The sequence below is a fragment of the Oncorhynchus keta genome, chromosome 24, assembly GCF_023373465.1.
Source record: "Oncorhynchus keta strain PuntledgeMale-10-30-2019 chromosome 24, Oket_V2, whole genome shotgun sequence".
Classification (NCBI taxonomy): Eukaryota; Metazoa; Chordata; class Actinopteri; order Salmoniformes; family Salmonidae; genus Oncorhynchus; species Oncorhynchus keta.
The window spans coordinates 26592825-26614220 of NC_068444.1; the positions used below are offsets into that span (position 1 = coordinate 26592825).

General features: G+C 41.9%; 1 protein-coding gene across 7 annotated transcripts in view; it reads right to left on the bottom strand.

Annotated features, from left to right (window-relative positions):
* The window catches only part of sdk2b (sidekick cell adhesion molecule 2b), a 520366-nt gene that overhangs the window by 63141 nt on the left and 435829 nt on the right, over nt 1–21396 (bottom strand). For all 7 annotated transcript variants that reach the window (XM_052478026.1, XM_052478027.1, XM_052478023.1 and 4 more), the window contains exons 6-15: nt 17835–17946; nt 17287–17477; nt 14030–14113; nt 11506–11700; nt 10376–10492; nt 8770–8937; nt 8448–8550; nt 6121–6297; nt 1618–1754; nt 952–1099 (exon numbers count right to left, since the gene is read on the bottom strand). In XM_052478026.1, the coding sequence (XP_052333986.1) occupies nt 952–1099; nt 1618–1754; nt 6121–6297; nt 8448–8550; nt 8770–8937; nt 10376–10492; nt 11506–11700; nt 14030–14113; nt 17287–17477; nt 17835–17946 (1432 nt within the window). The remainder of the gene's footprint in view (nt 1–951; nt 1100–1617; nt 1755–6120; nt 6298–8447; nt 8551–8769; nt 8938–10375; nt 10493–11505; nt 11701–14029; nt 14114–17286; nt 17478–17834; nt 17947–21396) is intronic.

Sequence of the window (21396 nt, forward strand, 5' to 3'; positions counted from 1 at the left end):
CCCTGTTGATTTACTGATCTGGCAATGAACTGTGTCTCTCTACAACTATGAGAACCACTGTCATAACCTCTTTGTCTTGCATTGCCTCTCAGCATTCATCCTATCTACCTATTTCAGCTGTGGAAAAATAATCATTACGCCTTTTCCTAAAATATCCCCTACAGATGGATACATAAGGTACCATCCCAGAGAGTGAAAAGGCTAAGACCACAGAACACAGTGCACCAGTCAGATGATGCTCAATCAATTAAATCCAGTAAAACCCTACAGTTTATTCCTACCCTGTCAAAACCAAAGAGAGAGATACTGTATGAAGCTTCTGAAGCGAGGCGGAGTAGCGATCAAATGGAAGCACAAAGTGCTCGATGTGAATCCCTGCACTGTCGGGCGGGAGCCCTATGGCTCTACTCTCAGCTGGAGATGGCCGGGGATCCAACAGTTTGCATTTGAGCTGGCGTGACTTGCTAGCCGGTGTAAGAGGACAGTTGCGCTATGGGCCCTGGTTAAAAAGTAGTGCACTATACAGGGAATAGCGTGCCACTTGGGATGCAGGGGGGGGGTTGTTTTAAAGGAGACACACTGTACAATTTCCGAAGTGACTCAGGCTAGTGAAGCCAACCTGATCTCCACACTCTCCTGGGACACCCCCAAATTCCTCTCTGAGTGAGTGAGGTGGTGGTGTGTGTCTGGCTGCATCGGCTCAAATACTGTTCCTTCAGCAGATAAACACACACACGCACACACCATTGACAATGTGTACTAGGACAGGGGATCACACACTTGTTGTCTGGGAGACTGAGTGGGCTGTTATCATTGAATAGCATGATATAAGTGGCTTCAGAGGGGAGAGAAGGATCCTCTGAGGACCCTCACCTGCTTGCCCAAGCTCATGTACACGCTTACTAACTAACTAGCTAACTCACACAATTGTTCATTAATTTATCCACTTACCGGTCAGTCTCCTTGCTGAACTGTCCCTTTCCCACGTCATTGACGGCACACAGGCGGAACTGGTAGGAGCGTGCTGGGATGAGCCCACTGACTGTCACCGCGGTCGACTCAGGCTCTATGTTGGCCAGGAGGATAGCCCAGGGAGCGTCTAGGACAGAGAACAGACATACAATCAGCGGATGATCTAATCCTTATTCCTTCTATTCCTCTAACTAACAGTGGTTTCTTTTTTCTCATTCTATTTTTCTCATTTTACTCTCCTCCTCTAGTTGAATTTCTTTCCTCCCTGGCTACTCCTTGCCTGGCTACCTTTCCACATCGCTCCAGACAAAATTATGTTTCTTCTCCATAATGAGTCTGGATTTGCCTCCCTCCCCTACGATTTCTAGAATGAGAATATTCTGACCCTTCTGACTGGTCCCAGAAACCAATGGGCTGGGGAAGAGCCTGCCTACATGATGGGCGTCATCAACTTTGAAACTTTGATTGGTTAGATTTGTTAGAGACGATCCAATCGCTGATGAATGTGCTGTGGACAACACCCCTTTTTGAAGTCACACAAACGACTTCTAGGATGGCAGGTTCAGACTGAAAGTATGTAGCGCTCCGTAGAGCAGCGGATTAACTTCTGAGTCATCTGGCAGGTGTCCATCTGAGATCACTCACTGTTCTCGGAGACCTCCAGGACGTAGTGGATTAGGGGGCTGTTCCCGTCAAAGGGTTTGGCCCATGTCAGGTTGATGGCCCTTTTCTCTGAGGAGCTCAGCAGAGACACAGGGTTCTCTGGGGCATAGGGCAGCTGCCTGTGAGGGGAAGATAGACAGATAGTCAGGGAGCTCATCAGAGAGGCGGGCAGACAGAGGAGATATTACTAGATTCGTTTTCCTAATCAATTCTTAGAGGTAAGAATCACTCAAAATCCTTCATTATGGGAACCTAAGAGAGAAGGGCAGAGAAGAAAAGAGAGATAGACAGACAGGAACAGTGGTGTGTATTCATGGAAGCCAAGGGAAGCGAGGCTTCCCCCCAAAAATGGCAAAAACTTTAAATAATCGATCTTTCGTCTCTCTGTGTTTCATAGTTATCCTTCAATTCACAAGAGGCTGAATGTATCTCACAGGAGAAAGCCTCAGAGTGAGTGAAACAGCGCCCATCTGTCTCTCTACGTGTAGGTCATCTATCTGATACTGTCTGGTCCGAATGAGTATGACGTTGTTGCCGTCAGTAGTAGAGGTCGACCGATTAATCGGAATGGCCGATTTATTGGAGCCGATTTCAAGTTTCCATAACAATCGGTAGTCGTCATTTTTTGGACACCGATTGTGGCCATTTAAAAAAATATATATATATTTAACATGGGGCGGCAGCGTAGCCTAGTGGTTAGAGCGTTGGACTAGTAACCGGAAGGTTGTGAGTTCAAACCCCCGAGCTGACATGGTACAAATCTGTCGTTCTGCCTCTGAACAGTTAACCCACTGTTCCCAGGCCGTCATTGAAAATAAGAATATGTTCTTAACTGACTTGCCTGGTTAAATAAAGGTAAAAAAATCAAATAAAAAAATAAAAAACATTTTATGGCTGGGGGGCAGTATTGAGTAGCATGGATAAGGTGCCTAAAGTAAACGGCCTGCTCCTCAGTCTCAGTTTCTAATATATGCATTGTATTATTAGTATTGGATAGAAAACACTCTAAAGTTTCTAAAACTGTTTGAATGATGTCTTTGAGTATAACAGAACTCATATGGGCAGGAAAAATCCTGAGTTGAAATCAAAACAGGAAGTGAGAAATCTGAGCTTTGTATGTATTCACCGGAGTCCCCAATGAAATCCCCTTCAGATATGAATGATGTTGCACTGCCTAGGGGTTCCACTAGATGTCAACCATCAATAGAAATTATAATGAGACTTCTATGATGTTGTGGTAGTGACTGATAGCAGAATCAGTCAGGTGTCTGGCAGTCCATTGCGTTCCATTGCTCACGTTGAGAAGAAGGAGTAGTCCGGTTGGAACTTTTTAGGTAAAAACATCCTAATGATTGATTCTGTACTTAGTTTGAAATGTTTCTTCGACCGGTAATATCACTTTTTGAAGTTTTTGTCCGATATAACGCTGACCAGAGTTTGGATATGTATACCAAACACGCTAACAAAAGAAGGTATTTGGACATAAATAACAAACATTTATTGTGGAGTTGGGATTCCTGGAGTGCTTTCTGATGTAGGTCATCAAAGGTAAGGGAATATTTATCATGTAATTTCTTGTTTATGTTTATTGCATGCGTTTCTTTTTCTGTAAGGTATTTCTGAAATCTGACACAGCGGTTACATTAAGGAGAGGTATATCTATAATTCCATGTGTATAACTTGTATTATCATCTACATTTATGATGAGTATTTCTGTTGAATGATGTGGCTATGCAAAATCACTGGATGTTTTTGGAACTAGTGAATCTAATACGCCAATGTAAACTCAGATTTTCACCGTCCTTACACTGCACTCTACGAGGAGCCTGCATGGCAGGCTGACTACCTGTTACGTGAGGGTAGCAAGAAGCCAAGGTAAGTTGCTAGCTAGCTTTAAAAGTATCTTGTAAAATAAACAATCAACCTTAACATAATCACTAGTTAACTACACATGGTTGATGATATTACTAGTTTATCTAGTGTGTCCTGCGTTGTAAATAATCGATGCGGTGGCTGTTAATTTATCATCGAATCACAGTCTACTTCGCCAAACAGGTGATGATTTAACAAGCGCATTTGCAAAAAAAGCAATGTCGTTGCACCAATGTACCTAACCATAAACATTAATGCATTTCTTAAAATCAATACATAAGTATATATTTAGTTAATATTGCCTGCTAACATGACTTTATTTTAACTAGGGAAATTGTGTCACTTCTCTTGTGTTCCGTGCAAGCAGTCAGGGTATATGCAGCAGTTTGGGCCGCCTGGCTCGTTGTGAACTGTGTGAAGACCATTTATTCCTAACAAAGACTGTAATTAATTTGCCAGAATTGTACATAATTGTGACATAACATTGAAGGTTGTACAATGTAACAGCAATATTTAGACTAAGGGATGCCATCAGTTAGATAAAATACAGAACGGTTCCGTATTTCACTGAAAGAATAAACTTTTTTTTTTGGAAATGATAGGTTCCGGATTTGACCATATTAATGACCTAAAGCTCGTATTTCTGTGTGTTATTATGTTATAATTAAGTCTATGATTTGATATTTGATAGAGCAGTCTGACTGAGCGGTGGTAGGCAGCAGCAGGCTCGTAAGTATTCATTCAAACGGCACTTTCGTGCATTTGCCAGCAGTTCTTCGTTGTGCTTCAAGCATTGAGCTGTTTATGACTTCAAGCCTCTCAACTCCCGAGATTAGGCTGGTGTAATAGATGTGAAATTGCTAGCTAGTTAGCGGGGTGCGCGCTAATAGCGTTTCAATCGGTGATGGCACTCGCTCTGAGACCTTGAAGTAGTTGTTTCCCTTGCTCTGCAAGGGCCGCAGCATTTGTGGAGCAATAGATAATGATGCTTCGAGGATGGCTGTTTTTGATGTGTTCCTGGTTTGAGCCCAGGTAGGGGCGAGGAGAGGGACAGAAGCTATACTGTTACACTGACAATACTAAAGTGTCTATAAGAACATCCAATAGTCAAAGGTATATGAAATACAAATGGTATAGAGAGAAATAGTCCTATTATTCCTATAATGTATTATATTAAGTTAAAATAAAAGTGTTCATTCAGTATTGTTGTAATTGTCATTATTACAAATAAATAAATAAATAAAAATCGGCCAATTAATCGGTATCAGGTTTTTTTTTTGGGGTCCTCCAATAATCGGTGTCGGCGTTGAAAGATCATAATCGGTCGACCTCTAGCCCGTAGCATTGAAGGCAAGGGAAGCCAGCAAGCATTTGGCCTCCCTTGATAAAAAAGTATACAAACATTTGCCAATCAGCATTGTGCTAAACTGAGCTAAACTGAGTTAGCTCAACTGTGAATGGTCCTGGTGCACCAAAACAATGTGTCAAGGGAAGCCATCTTGGATTTTGGCTCCTATCAAATCCCATTGAGAGCAATACATCATTGACAGAAAAACTTGAATTGTTGCATCTCGTGTAGTTGTCCTCCGGTGGCTAGCTAGCTAGCTAAAATGATCCCTTTCCTGAATTAGCCATGGATGGAGATAGGGATTTGGTGTTACTTCATTCTCTGTACTGGCCAATGATTGTAATGGCGATTCAGATTCAACCATTAATTCATACATTGTTGTGCCCCTGGACTGAGAGGATGGAAGTTCAATATGTAGCTAGATGTAGAAGGCTAATGTTAACTAGCTAACGTTACTCATGAATGGAAGTTAGGCTAGCAAGCAAGCATTTTAGCCAGGTAGCCTAGGACAACAAAATAGTGATAGACCGTTTTGTCAACATGAAAGAGAGGAGGATGGCACATTATACTTAGCCCAAGTTGATTGGACTAAATCGTTTTTGGTATCTTTTAGTTGTCACTGTATTAGACTAAGCAGAATTGATTTGATGATGAAATGTTGAAGTGTAAATGGTGCTGGAGTAGTGGAGGCAGTTCCTGTTTTCTTTGTGACTTGCTGTAATTCTGTGGGTTCTAAATCAATAGTTGTTTAGTGGTCCGAAACTGTCGGAAAAATTTACTTGCTTGACCATGCTGTAGGTCATGTAACTAACTGTCTGTTACTGTAGATGCAATATGCTTTGTGGACTTCACTGGACAGGGGTTGAATTCCACTGGCTTCCCCAGTGATTTTACCCACGCACCGCTACTGCCTACTGGACAAGAGCGGGGTGAAACAGGTGAGAGACAGGAGACCGGAGTGGTGAGTCTGTGTCTCCAGGGCCAAATTTCACTGTCTTCAGAGGCTGAAAATGAGTCAGAGGTGGAGAAAGAAGGTGAGGTGTGCAAAAAGTCGGAAAGTTTGAAAATGTTGAAGGTGAGAAAACAGAAAACAGCGTCCGTGCTTGTGTTAAAATGAGAACAAGATATTTAGAGAGAATTTCAAAAAGGCCATAACGAGGAGAACAGAGAAAAAACACAGCATCTCTTGTTCACCACAGGATGAGCATGAAAGAGAGGGAGAGAAAACAAGAGGACGATAAAGAGGGAGATGGAGATGGTGTTACCTGACTCGGAGGTGTGCGCTGCGTGAGTCGTTGCCCCCTACAGAGGTGACCCTGCAGGTGTAGGTCCCGATGTCACCTGACCAGGTCTGGGAGATGTGAAGGGTACCATCAGAGTCCAGCCGGATACGGGGGATAGACTGGGCGTTGATGACCGAGCCCTCCTTCTCCCATACATACCTACAGTATAACACACAGTTAGTTTGGATGTTAGTTACCATTGCTCAACTACACGGAAAATAACAGAAAAAGTATGTGGACAGCTGCTACATGCTTCAGCACTCGGCGGTCCTGTTCTGTGAGCTTGTGTGGCCTACCACTAATCAGCGGCTAAGCAGTTGTTGCTCTAGAAGTTTTCACTTCACAATAACAGCACTTACAGTTGACCGGGTCAGCTCCAGCAGGGCAGAAATTTGACTTGTTGAACTGACTTGTTGGAGAGGTGGCATCTTATGAAAGTCACTGAGCTCTTCAGTAAGGCCATTCTACTGCCAATGTTTGTCTATGGATATTCCATGTCAGCGTGCTCGATTTGATACACCTGTCAGCAACGGGTGTGGCTGAAATAGCCGAACCCACTAATTTGAAGGGGTGACCACATACTTATGGCCATGTAGTGTACATGTACAATAGAAGATTATCTGAACGACTTTGTGCCAGTTTGAAGTGTGTGGTTCCAAAGCGTCAATCAATATTTTCCCTCTTGCACGCATTCTCTCTGCTATATAAACACACTATCACACATCCACACACGGACACACTCGCACACACACACACACAAAGTGGGGTACTAATTGCTGCTGTGTGTGTGTGTATGTGTCAGAAAAATCAGAAGAATCCCTCTGACGGTTAGTTTTTCATTAAAAGGCAAGTCCAGGGCTATTATAGGCTCCTTTCATCTCTCACACTTTGACTGTAGCCAAGCACAACAGCAGGATACTGGGCAGGAAAACACTGTCTCTGACACTAGCATATCAAAAGACTGATTCAAACACATCACAAATGATCAGCTCAAATGCCTAGCACACACACACACACACACACACACACACACACACACACACACACACACACACACACACACACACACACACACACACACACACACACACACACACACGCATACACACAGTCATTGAGAGAGATCGAGAGCGAGATCTGAATACTGACAGCTATTGAACTTGACTATACTTTGTATTTGTATGTGTCCTACGTCACACAGCTCAATAGTTTTAGACTGTGGTGTTATTGTAGGACAGGTGGGAAGGTGCGGGATGTGTATTGCTTCTTAACATGCACAGCAGGTGTAGTCTCGGGCCTCTGTGACCTTGTCATTTTGTGCATTGTTAGTGTGTGCTGTTGTATGTAAGGTTGGAGAAAAGTGTACGTGTGTGTCTGTGTGTTAATGCTGAGCGATCAGTGCTTTTTTAAGGTTGGTTCGGTTTCGTCTTGATTATTTAAACAATTATCACAGTTTTCAATTTTGGTTTCAATTATTTTTTGGGTAATTAAATGCACAATGCATTATGTGGGTTGAATGCTGTAACAACATAGAATACAATAAGTAGTAAAAGTCCCATAATGGTAGTGATGGCCATTACTGCTTATCAATTATTAACCATCATTTACTCACATTACTTTAGTTGAATGAAATATTTCAGTTGTTGTATATATTATATTTGTTTTATGTGATGACTTTATTATTTCATTCCAAGTCATCATCTCATCTCTATAGAGCTGCTGCCTACGTTGTCTGACAAAATCACTATTTTAGTAGTTCTTCAAAGTAAATAAGGCATACTTTTATGACTGCTGAATACCAACTATCAAATCACTTAGATCATGTATTTTCAGGTAGAGATACCTCGAAACAAAAGCTTTCTATCCCTCTCCATCACACATTCTTCTGTCTCTTCTCTCAGGGTCTGTCTGACACTAACCTAACGTAGTAGGGGCCTCAGGAACACACAGACCGGACAAGTAGGCGCGCAATTGAAAATTGTCATTGTAGTTAATGATGCAAAACACATTGTAATTTTGCTCTAAACTATGTAGAATCTTAGCCTTTGGAGACTACATCTCCCTACTACATCGCACAGGTTTATCTTTAGAGAAATAATTGAACAATGTTGTCCATGAGTTGTTTAAAAACAGAAAAATAAGCCACATTTTGGTTAATCGCTCAGCACTATTCTGTGCTTCTATGTGTGTGTCTCTCTGTGTTTGTGTGTTGGTCGGTGGGTGGTTTGGTTGGTGGATGTGTGTGTGTGGATGCGTTGTGTGTGTGCATTTGTGTCACTATACATCGTGATTGGTGTGTGATCTCCTACCTAACGGTGACACTGGGGTCGTGTGTAACTCCACAGGTCATGGTGGCCTTGGTGCCTTTGATGACACTCTGGTCCTGAGGGGGAGTGTTGATACGTGTACGAGCTATAGGGGAGAGAGAGAGTGGATGCATGAACACACATGTTCTGATTTCGCCAAGTGGCACATTTTGTCACTGGAACAAGTCACATGTCAAGTCCATCAACCAATCAGATAATAGTCTGCTATGTGACATCATCAAAATGTGCAAGATTTAGCGAGTCTCACCCAGGGACCGACGCAGTGCACAAGACACTCCCTCCTCCCACCTACACACACACTCACCCCACACCAACAGGTCAGCAGCAGCCTCGTCTATGCCCCGGGAATTGCTGGCCATGCAGGTATAGGTGCCAGCATCTGATAAGTGGGAGGGAGAGATGAGCAGGCTGCCTGACTCCAGCAGGGTGAACCTGGGCAGCTGGACAGAACCACTGGCCAGGACACGCTCACCTGGGGGGAGAGAGAGAGAGTGGGAAAGAGAGAGAGAAAGGGAGAGAGAGAAACACAGTTAATTGGGGACACTCATATGAGTTTTTGTAATTGACCTCTGATGTCTTGTTGGGTTTGGAAAATGTAGGAGAAGCTGGGGAAACTGTTTGTGGTAACTGATTGATTGATTGTTACTATTTATTGATTTAATTTTGTATTCAATGTTAATTTGCAAAAGAGACCGGTGGCTCAAAATCGCTGCCCACACCTGTCCATCCGTCCAGCATCACTACTCTGGACGGTTCTGACTTAGAATATGTGGACAACTACAAATACCTAGGTGTCTGGTTAGACTGTAAACTCTCCTTCCAGACTCACATTAAGCATCTCCAATCCAAAATGAAATCTAGAATCGGCTTCCTATTTCGCAACAAAGCATCCTTCACTCATGCTGGCAAACATACCCTCGTAAAACTGACTATCCTACCAATCCTTGACTTTGGCGATGTCATTTACAAAATAGCCTCCAACACTCTACTCAGCAAATTGGATGCAGTCTATCACAGTGCCACCCGTTTTGTCAAAGCCCCATATACTACCCACCACTGCAACCTGTATGCTCTCGTTGGCTGGCCCTCGCTTCATATTCGCCACAGCACCCACCCGCAGCAAGCGCTCCAGCAGGTATATTTCACTGGTCACCCCCAAAGCCAATTCCTCCTTCGGTCAACTTTCCTTCCAGTTTTCTGCTGCCAATGACTGGAACGAACTGCAAAAATCACTGAAGCTGGAGACTCATGTTTCCCTTACTAGCTTTAAGCATCAGCTGTCAGAGCAGCTCACAGATCACTGCACCTGTACATAGCCCATCTGTAAATAGCCCATCCAACTACTTCATCCCCGTACTGTTATTTATTTGATTTATTTTGCTCCTTTGCACCCCAGTATCTCTACTTACACACTTATCACTTCAGTGTTAATGCTATATTGTAATTATTTTGCCACTATGGCCTATTTATTGCCTTACCTCCCTTATCCTACCTAATTTGCACACACTGTATATATATTTTTCTATTCTATTATTGACTGTATGTTTGTTTATTCCATGAGAACTGTGTTGTTGTCTGTGTCGCACTGCTTTGCTTTATCTTGGCCAGGTCGCAGTTGTAAATGAGAACTTGTTCTCAACTGGCCTACCTGGTTAAATAAAGGGGAAATAAAAAACGTATTAAACTAATGGCTGGTATTAGTCTGCATGAGCTAGATAGACTGGTACCATGGGATATACTGTAGATTCATCCAGCCTTTTGCAGATATTTGAGTAATGTTATGATTGGACTGCTCCATTCTGGTTAAGTCCATTATTCAATCATAATGGAAAAAACATATTGTGAATGTCTGCTTCTCCCCTATGACACAGTATGTGCCTGGTGGAGGGGTGCAGTGGAGAGAGTCTGACCTTTCTGCCAGGTGATGGCCGGTCTGGGAGCTCCTGATGTTTCACAGTGGAGGATGATTGACATGCCATCAATCACTGTACTGTCGGATGGCCCAGCTGTGATGTTAGGGGCGATGCCTGAGGGAAGACACACACGTACACGCACACACGAGAGACGGAGAGAGAGCAGGTTAGAGACACAGACAACACATACTGTTGAGAGAGAAGGTACGGTGCAGGTACATTTTTGTTGTTGAAAAAAAGACATACAAACACACGCATGTACACAGGCACGCACACACACACACACACACACACACACACACACACACACACACACACACACACACACACACACACACACACACACACACACACACACACACACACACACACACACACACACACACACACACACACACACACACACACACACACACACACACACCCCTTCACACACATTGATTGGAAGCACAAAGGCAGGCAGAGGGTTACAGAGAGGTGAGGGAAAGAAGTTGTCTTCAATAGGAACTCATCAAACCCCTCCAGACATTAATGGCTGTGTCTGAGACAGACTTTTTCTCTGTCCTGGATCTGTGTTCAGCGAGCACTTTGTAGCTCTAACACTCCCAGGATCAACACAGCAGTCATTCCCTTCATACCATCCACTCACAACCCAGAAAGAAAGAGAGAGAGTGCGGAAGAGAGAGAGCGAGGGAGTGAAGGAAAAGGGAAAAGACAGGTTGACAAAGCCTTCTGCCCCGTTCCCAACAGGCAATTAATCAAAGTCTTAGAAGATGACATCAGAACATCGTAGATGTAGAAGTGACAGAGAGAGAGAGAGAAAGAGAGGAAGGTAAAGAAAGAGAGTTAGTTTGAAAGAGAAGAGAGTGGTACGTGGCACACCGATAGAGAACAGGGAGGGCTAGGGAGAGCACCAATAAACCAGGTAGGCTGAGACAGATTCCAGGACGGTGCTTCAGGTAGAGAGAGGGAGGGGTGTACTAACAGAACCATTCATTCATTCGGATAACAGGGTTGAAATAAGTGGTACACATCAACGCAGGAAGTATGTAGAATGAATGAGTAAAGGGAGCGCGAGGACTGAGACGGTGAGTAAAAAGAATCAAAAGAACAGCATGGAGACTCACTAGTGACAGCCAGGTAGGTGTTGGTCTGCACCTCTCCAGCCAGGTTCCGGGCGAAACACTGGAACATCCCTGTGTCATCGGGCAGAAGGCCGTTGACCTGCAGACTGCCTCCCACCAACACCCTGTACCTCGGGGTCTTCACCGGACTGATGGGCACCGCATCCTTATACCACACAATGTCTGGCTGAGGCACACCTAGAGGAGGGAGAGAGGTAGTTATGTACTGGAAAAGTGGTAAACACACTTTTCTCCTGGATATGTGGATATGTGGGGATATATAATCAAACACACACATACCTGGATATGTGGATATGTGGGGATATATAATCAAACACACACATACCTGGATATGTGGATATGTGGATATGTGGATATGTGGATATGTGGGGATATATAATCAAAAACACACATACATGGATATGTGGATATGTGGATATGAGGATATGTAGATATGTGGATATGTGGGGATATATAATCAAACACACACATACCTGGATATGTGGATATGTGGATATGAGGATATGTGGATATGTGGGGATATATAATCAAAAACACACATACCTGGATATGTGGATATGTGGGGATATATAATCAAACACACACGTACCTGGATATGTGGATATGTGGATATGAGGATATGTAGATATGTGGATATGTGGGGATATATAATCAAACACACACATACCTGGATATGTGGATATGTGGATATGTGGATATGAGGATATGTGGGGATATATAATCAAACACACACATACCTGGATTTGTGGATATGTGGGGATATATAATCAAACACACACATACCTGGATTTGTGGATATGTGGGGGTATATAATCAAACACACACATACCTGGATTTGTGGATATGTGGGGATATATAATCAAACACACACATACCTGGATATGTGGATATATATAATCAAACACACACATACCTGGATATGTGGATATGTGGATATGTGCATACCTGGATATGTGGACATATATAATCAAACACACACATACCTGGATATGTGGATATATATAATCAAACACACACATACCTGGATATGTGGATATGTGGATATGTGCATACCTGGATATGTGGACATATATAATCAAACACACACATACCTGGATATGTGGATATGTGGGGATATATAATCAAACACACACATACCTGGATATGTGGATATGTGGGGATATATAATCAAACACACACATACCTGGATATGTGGATATGTGGGGATATATAATCAAACACACACATACCTGGATATGTGGATATATATAATCAAACACACACATTCCTGGATTTGTGGATATGTGGGGATATATAATCAAACACACACATACCTGGATATGTGGATATGTGGGGATATATAATCAAACACACACATACCTGGATATGTGGATATGTGGATATGAGGATATGTGGATATGTGGGGATATATAATCAAAAACACACATACCTGGATATGTGGATATGTGGGGATATATAATCAAACACACACATACCTGGATATGTGGATATGTGGATATGAGGATATGTAGATATGTGGATATGTGGGGATATATAATCAAACACACACATACCTGGATATGTGGATATGTGGATATGTGGATATGAGGATATGTGGGGATATATAATCAAACACACACATACCTGGATTTGTGGATATGTGGGGATATATAATCAAACACACACATACCTGGATTTGTGGATATGTGGGGGTATATAATCAAACACACACATACCTGGATATGTGGATATATATAATCAAACACACACATACCTGGATATATGGATATGAGGATATGTGGATATGTGCATATGTGGATATGTGGATATATATAATCAAACACACACATACCTGGATATGTGGATATATATAATCAAACACACACATACCTGGATATGTGGATATGTGGATATGTGCATACCTGGATATGTGGACATATATAATCAAACACACACATACCTGGATATGTGGATATGTGGGGATATATAATCAAACACACACATACCTGGATATGTGGATATGTGGGGATATATAATCAAACACACACATACCTGGATATGTGGATATGTGGGGATATATAATCAAACACACACATACCTGGATATGTGGATATATAATCAAACACACACATACCTGGATATGTGGATATATATAATCAAACACACACATACCTGGATTTGTGGATATGTGGGGATATATAATCAAACACACACATACCTGGATATGTGGATATGTGGGGATATATAATCAAACACACACATACCTGGATATGTGGATATGTGGATATGAGGATATGAGGATATGTGGATATGTGGATATGTGCATATGTGGATATGTGGGGATATATAATCAAACACACACATACCTGGATATGTGGATATGTGGATATGTGGGGACAGAAATACACACACATAGACACAGACAGATACACACGTGATCATGCTCTGAACTCATACATGTGCGTCCATACGGATACATATGAAGCATATGCATACACACAGATACCCGGAAATGTGCATGTCTCACCTCGTGCCTGGCAGGGGATATCCACCACTTTCTCCATCTCGGCAGTAATGTGTTTCTCTGGCTCCTTCACAAACTGGGGGGGCTCTGAAGGAGAGAGAGATATGGTCATCCACTAAAAGTCTCACACATTTGCAGGATTTACGCAAAACACATGTTTCTCAAGATATGATTTGTCCATTCAGAATCGTAAATTCATGAACACAGATCAAACTAAACTAATGCATACCTTGAACATGTAAGAATGCCCCAGATTATCACCCTGTACATGTAATTAGAACCCTAAGAGGCCACAGAGTCTTACCTTGAACATGTAGGTAGGCCCCAGATATATTCTTACCTTGAACATGTAGGTAGGCCCCAGATATATTCTTACCTTGAACATGTAGGTAGGCCCCAGATATATTATTACCTTGAACATGTAGGTAGGTCCCAGATATATTCTTACCTTGAACATGTAGGTAGGCCCCAGATATATTATTACCTTGAACATGTAGGTAGGCCCCAGATATATTATTACCTTGAACATGTAGGTAGGCCCCAGATATATTTTACCTTGAACATGTAGGTAGGTCCCAGATATATTCTTACCTTGAACATGTAGGTAGGCCCCAGATATAGTATTACCTTGAACATGTAGGTAGGCCCCAGATATATTTTACCTTGAACATGTAGGTAGATCCCAGATATATTCTTACCTTGAACATGTAGGTAGGCCCCAGATATATTCTTACCTTGAACATGTAGGTAGGCCCCAGATATATTATTACCTTGAACATGTAGGTAGGCCCCAGATATATTTTACCTTGAACATGTAGGTAGGTCCCAGATATATTCTTACCTTGAACATGTAGGTAGGTCCCATATATATTCTTACCTTGAACATGTAGGTAGGCCCCAGATATATTATTACCTTGAACATGTAGGTAGGCCCCAGATATATTTTACCTTGAACATGTAGGTAGGCCCCAGATATATTATTACCTTGAACATGTAGGCAGATCCCAGATATATTCTTACCTTGAACATGTAAGTAGGCCCCAGATATATTATTACCTTGAACATGTAGGCAGATCCCAGATATATTATTACCTTGAACATGTAGGTAGGCCCCAGATATATTATTACCTTGAACATGTAGGTAGGCCCCAGATATATTATTACCTTGAACATGTAGGTAGGCCCCAGATATATTATTACCTTGAACATGTAATATAATAATAATAATAACATGTAGGTAGGCCACAGATATATTATTACCTTGAACATGTAGGTAGGCCCCAGATATATTCTTACCATGAACATGTAGGTAGGCCCCAGATATATTATTACCTTGAACATGTAGGTAGGTCCCAGATATATTATTACCTTGAACATGTAGGTAGGCCCCAGATATATTATTACCTTGAACATGTAGGTAGGCCCCAGATATATTATTACCTTGAACATGTAGGTAGGCCCCAGATATATTATTACCTTGAACATGTAGGTAGGCCCCAGATATATTTTACCTTGAACATGTAGGTAGGCCCCAGATATATTATTACCTTGAACATGTAGGTAGGCCCCAGATATATTATTACCTTGAACATGTAGGTAGGCCCCAGATATATTATTACCTTGAACATGTAGGCAGATCCCAGATATATTCTTACCTTGAACATGTAGGTAGGCCCCAGATATATTATTACCTTGAACATGTAGGTAGACCCCAGATATATTATTACCTTGAACATGTAGGTAGGCCCCAGATATATTATTACCTTGAACATGTAGGCAGATCCCAGATATATTATTACCTTGAACATAGGTAGGTCCCAGATATATTATTACCTTGAACATGTAGGTAGGCCCCAGATATATTATTACCTTGAACATGTAGGTAGGCCCCAGATATATTATTACCTTGAACATGTAGGTAGGCCCCAGATATATTATTACCTTGAACATGTAGGTAGGCCCCAGATATATTTTACCTTGAACATGTAGGTAGGCCCCAGATATATTATTACCTTGAACATGTAGGTAGGCCCCAGATATATTATTACCTTGAACATGTAGGTAGGCCCCAGATATATTATTACCTTGAACATGTAGGCAGATCCCAGATATATTCTTACCTTGAACATGTAGGTAGGCCCCAGATATATTATTACCTTGAACATGTAGGTAGGCCCCAGATATATTATTACCTTGAACATGTAGGTAGGCCCCAGATATATTATTACCTTGAACATGTAGGCAGATCCCAGATATATTATTACCTTGAACATGTAGGTAGGCCCCAGATATATTATTACCTTGAACATGTAGGTAGGCCCCAGATATATTATTACCTTGAACATGTAGGTAGGCCCCAGATATATTATTACCTTGAACATGTAGGTAGGCCCCAGATATATTATTACCTTGAACATGTAGGTAGGCCCCAGATATATTATTACCTTGAACATGTAGGTAGGCCCCAGATATATTATTACCTTGAACATGTAGGTAGGCCCCAGATATATTATTACCTTGCACATGTAGGTAGGCCCCAGATATATTATTACCTTGAACATGTAGGTAGGCCCCAGATATATTATTACCTTGAACATGTAGGTAGGCCCCAGATATATTATTACCTTGAACATGTAGGTAGGCCCCAGATATATTATTACCTTGAACATGTAGGTAGGCCCCAGATATATTATTACCTTGAACATGTAGGTAGGCCCCAGATATATTATTACCTTGAACATGTAGGTAGGCCCCAGATATATTATTACCTTGAACATGTAGGTAGGCCCCAGATATATTATTACCTTGAACATGTAGGTAGGCCCCAGATATATTATTACCTTGAACATGTAGGTAGGCCCCAGATATATTATTACCTTGAACATGTAGGTAGGCCCCAGATATATTATTACCTTGAACATGTAGGTAGGCCCCAGATATATTATTACCTTGAACATGTAGGTAGGCCCCAGATATATTATTACCTTGCACATGTAGGTAGGCCCCAGATATATATTATTATTAGGCCCCAGATATATTATTACCTTGAACATGTAGGTAGGCCCCAGATATATTATTACCTTGAACATGTAGGTAGGCCCCAGATATATTATTACCTTGAACATGTAGGTAGGCCCCAGATATATTATTACCTTGAACATGTAGGTAGGCCCCAGATATATTATTACCTTGAACATGTAGGTAGGCCCCAGATATATTATTACCTTGAACATGTAGGTAGGCCCCAGATATATTATTACCTTGAACATGTAGGTAGGCCCCAGCGTTGACAGAAGGCACACTGCTGCTGCGGAGGACCACCTCACACTCATAGAACCCTGAGTCACTGACCACAGGGCTGATAATGGTCAGTCTGCGGTTGAAGTCACTCAGACCACTGGTGACAAGAACCCTGTTCTTCCTCCATGTGATGCTGAGTTTGATCAGGGGTCTGGGACGGAAACGAGAGAGAGACAGAAGAGAGAGAGAGAGAGAGAGAGAGAGAGAGAGAGAGAGAGAGAGAGAGAGAGAGAGAGAAAAGTAAGAAAGTGCGAGAGTGAGAGAGCGAGTGAGAGAGAGAGAGAGAGAGAGAGAGAGAGAGAGAGAGAAAGAGAGTCATGATTTTGAAAAGACACAAATATATTTACAGAATATTTACAGAACAAACACAGACAGATTAGTAGTTGACTCATTAATCACTCGTTACACTTTTGGCTTCTCAATAAAATGATCCATCAAAACCAGTCTGTCTGGAAGGCAACAGATGATGACAGATTTGAGACTAGAGAGTGGGGAAGCATGGATTTACCTGGCGTTGGCGACACACTCCATGGTGACTTCAGACGTGCCTGACACTACACTGGTGTTCCTGGGGGGGATGATTATGGTGGGGGCGATAGGGTCTGCAGGACCACCCACATCTGGAGAGAGAGAGAGAGAGAGAGGGAGAGAAAGAGAAATATATAGAGTACTGCACACACTACAATTACTTTGGCCAATATCCACTAATAATAAAAACTAAAAAAATAGCAATTAAATTTTGGAAATACAGTGACCCCCTCTCATATCATTACCCAGCCCTGCAATACGAAGAGTTAAGCAAAGAAAATAGTCCCCTCATTGAGCTGGTCCTGGGGCTGAGTTCACAAACCTGTTCTACTAACACACTGAAGCCTCAGGACCAGAACATCCAATCAATCAGATCAAACCAAATTACAACACAGTCAAAACAAAACTACATTACTTATTGGGAAACACAAGCACAAAGCAGAATGGAGTGCCATCTGGCCCTAAATCGACAGTACAACGTGGCAAACTATTTGACCATGGTTACTGATCAAAACCGTGACAAAGTACAGGCTCAGTGAGAAAAGCCTTGCCATTGAGAAGGGTAGACACAGGAAAACCTGGCACCCTGTAGAGGAAAGGTTTGAGTGTCATTTCCCCAAATTTGAAACCCTTATTCAAGATTTCAAAGACCTCTCTGATGAGGATAGACTACCCGTCCTGTTGGGGGAGGACCCAGAGAGCTGTGGGTTGGCAGTGCACTAGATTGCTGCCTGCCATTAGGTGAAGGACAGTGTCTGACAGACCAAGCAATCTGCACATGTCCTCTATGCTTATTGTTATTGTTCAATGCATGGTTATTGTTGTTACTGTTGTCCCATTGACAATACTGATTATTATTATTCATTATGTTAATATTGTAAATCTCCAAAGTAAGCTTTGGCAACATGTACATTGTTACCTCATGCCAATAAAGCAAATTCAATTTAATTGAATTGAGAGAGGGAGAGAGAGAAAGAGGGATAGACAGTAAGTGTGAAATAGAGAGAACGAGAGAGAGAGACACATTTCCTCAGCGAAAACAATGTACTGAGCAAATGTCAAATTGTTTTTACCAAATTACTGTATGACAGACCACGTATTCACCCTGCACACCCTAATTGACAAACACACAAACCAAAACAAAGGAAAAGTATTTTCATGCTTTGTTGATTTCAAAAAAGCTTTCAACTCAATTTGGCATGAGGACCTGCTTTGTCAAATTGATGGAAAGTGGTGTTGGGAGAAAAATATATGACAATATAAAATCCATGTACACAAACACACATCTTTCTTTCCACAGGGCCATGGGGTGATACAGGGGTGCAGCTTAAGCCCCACTCTCTTCAACATATATATATCAACGAATTGGTGAGGGCACTAGAACGGTCTGCAGCTCCTGGCCTCAACCTACTAGAATCTGAAATCAAATGTCTACTGTTTGCTGATGATCTGGTGCTTCTGTCCCCAACCAAGGAAGGCCTACAGCAGCACCTTGATCTTCTGCACAGATTCTGTCAGACCTGGGCCCTGACAGTAAATCTCAGTAAGACAAACATAATGGTATTCCAAAAAAGGTCCAGTTACCAGGACCTTCTCAAGAGAAGATAGGCTATGTGCACACTGCTCACAAAATGAGGTGGAAACTGAGCTGCACTTCCTAACCTCCTGCCAAATGTATGACCATATTAGAGACACACATTTCCCTCAGATTATCCACAGAGCCCAACAAAGAATTCGAAAACAAATCCAATTGTGATAAACTCCTATATCTATTGGGTGAAATACCACAGTGTGCCTTACCAGCAGCACAATTTGTGACCTGTTGCCACAAGAAAAGGGCAACCAGTGAAGAACAAACACCATCGTAAATACAACCTATATTTATGTTTACTTATTTTCTATTTGCACATCATTACAACACTGTATATAGACATAATATGACATTGAAAGGTCTTTATTCTTTTGGAACTTTTATAATTGTCAAGTATATTGTTAATTTTTTATTGTTTATTTCACTTTTGTTCATTATCTACTTCACTTGCTTTGGCGATGTAAACATATGTTTCCCATGCCCATAAAGCCCTTAAATTGGAGAGAGAGAGAGAGAGAGAGAGAGAGAGAGAGAGAGAATGAAAGAAAGACAGTGATCAGTGTGTGTTTTCTGTGTGCATGACAGCGTACTCTATACAATAGAAGTGATGCAATCTAAAAGGTATGCAGTTCATATTAAATGTCGCTGCGGATGGTCTGCTCTGGCTTATTAAATAGCCAAAGCTCATTTTCAGGCCGGAGCCGTGCTGAACAGTACATTTCATTTCCAGTGGGCAGAGTGGATAAGTGTACATGTGTGCGGCCATGTGAGATATTGGAATTGACCGGAGCATACATCTCTGTTCTGACATAGCATTGAGGAGAATAGAACAGGACAGTTCAGTGGCCACTGGTAATAATATTTGCTACGGAACTGGAAAAATTGGAAAATATTGCTACACCAAAGACTGAGAGAAAGAGACAGAGAGAGAGAGAGAGAGAGAGAGAGAGAGAGAGAGAGAGAGAGAGAGAGAGAGAGAGAGAGAGAGACCAGTGAAGAAAAAAAAAACCCTCCAACCCAAAAAAGGCCTGTGGTGTCGATGGTATCCTCAATGAAATGTTCAAATATACAGACAACAAATTCCAACTGGCTATACTAAAACTCTTTAACATCATACTTAGCTCTGGCATCTTCCCAATATTTGGAACCAAGGACTGATCACCCCAATCCACAAAAGTGGAGACAAATTTGACCCCAATAACTACCGTGGAATATGTGTGCTACCAACAGTAACCTTGGGAAAATCCTCTGCATTATTATTAACAGCAGACTCGTACATTTCCTCAATGAAAACAATGTACTGAGCAAATGTCAAATTGGCTTTTTACCAAATTACCGTACAACAGACCATGTATTCACCCTGCACACCTTAATTGACAACCAAACAAACCAAAACAAAGGCAAAGTCTTCTCATGCTTTGTTGATTTCAAAAAAGCCTTCGACTCAATTTGGCATGAGGGTCTGCTATACAAACTGATGGAAAGTGGTGTTGGGGGTAAAACATATGACATTATAAAATCCATGTACACAAACAACAAGTGTGCGGTTAAAATTGGCAAAAACACACACATTTCTTCACACAGGGTCGTGGGGTTAGACAGGGATGCAGCTTAAGCCCCACCCTCTTCAACATATATATCAACGAACTGGCGCGGGCACTAGAAAAGTCTGCAGCACCCGGCCTCCCCTGCTAGAATCCGAAGTCAAATGTCTGCTGTTTGCTGATGATCTGGTGCTTCTGTCACCAACCAAGGAGGGCCTACAGCAGCACCTAGATCTTATGCACAGATTCTGTCAGACCTGGGCCCTGACAGTAAATCTCAGTAAGACCAAAATAATGGTGTTCCAAAAAGGTCGAGTCACCAGGACCACAAATACAAATTCCATCTCGACACTGTTGCCCTAGAGCACACAAAAACTATACATACCTTGGCCTAAACATCAGCGCCA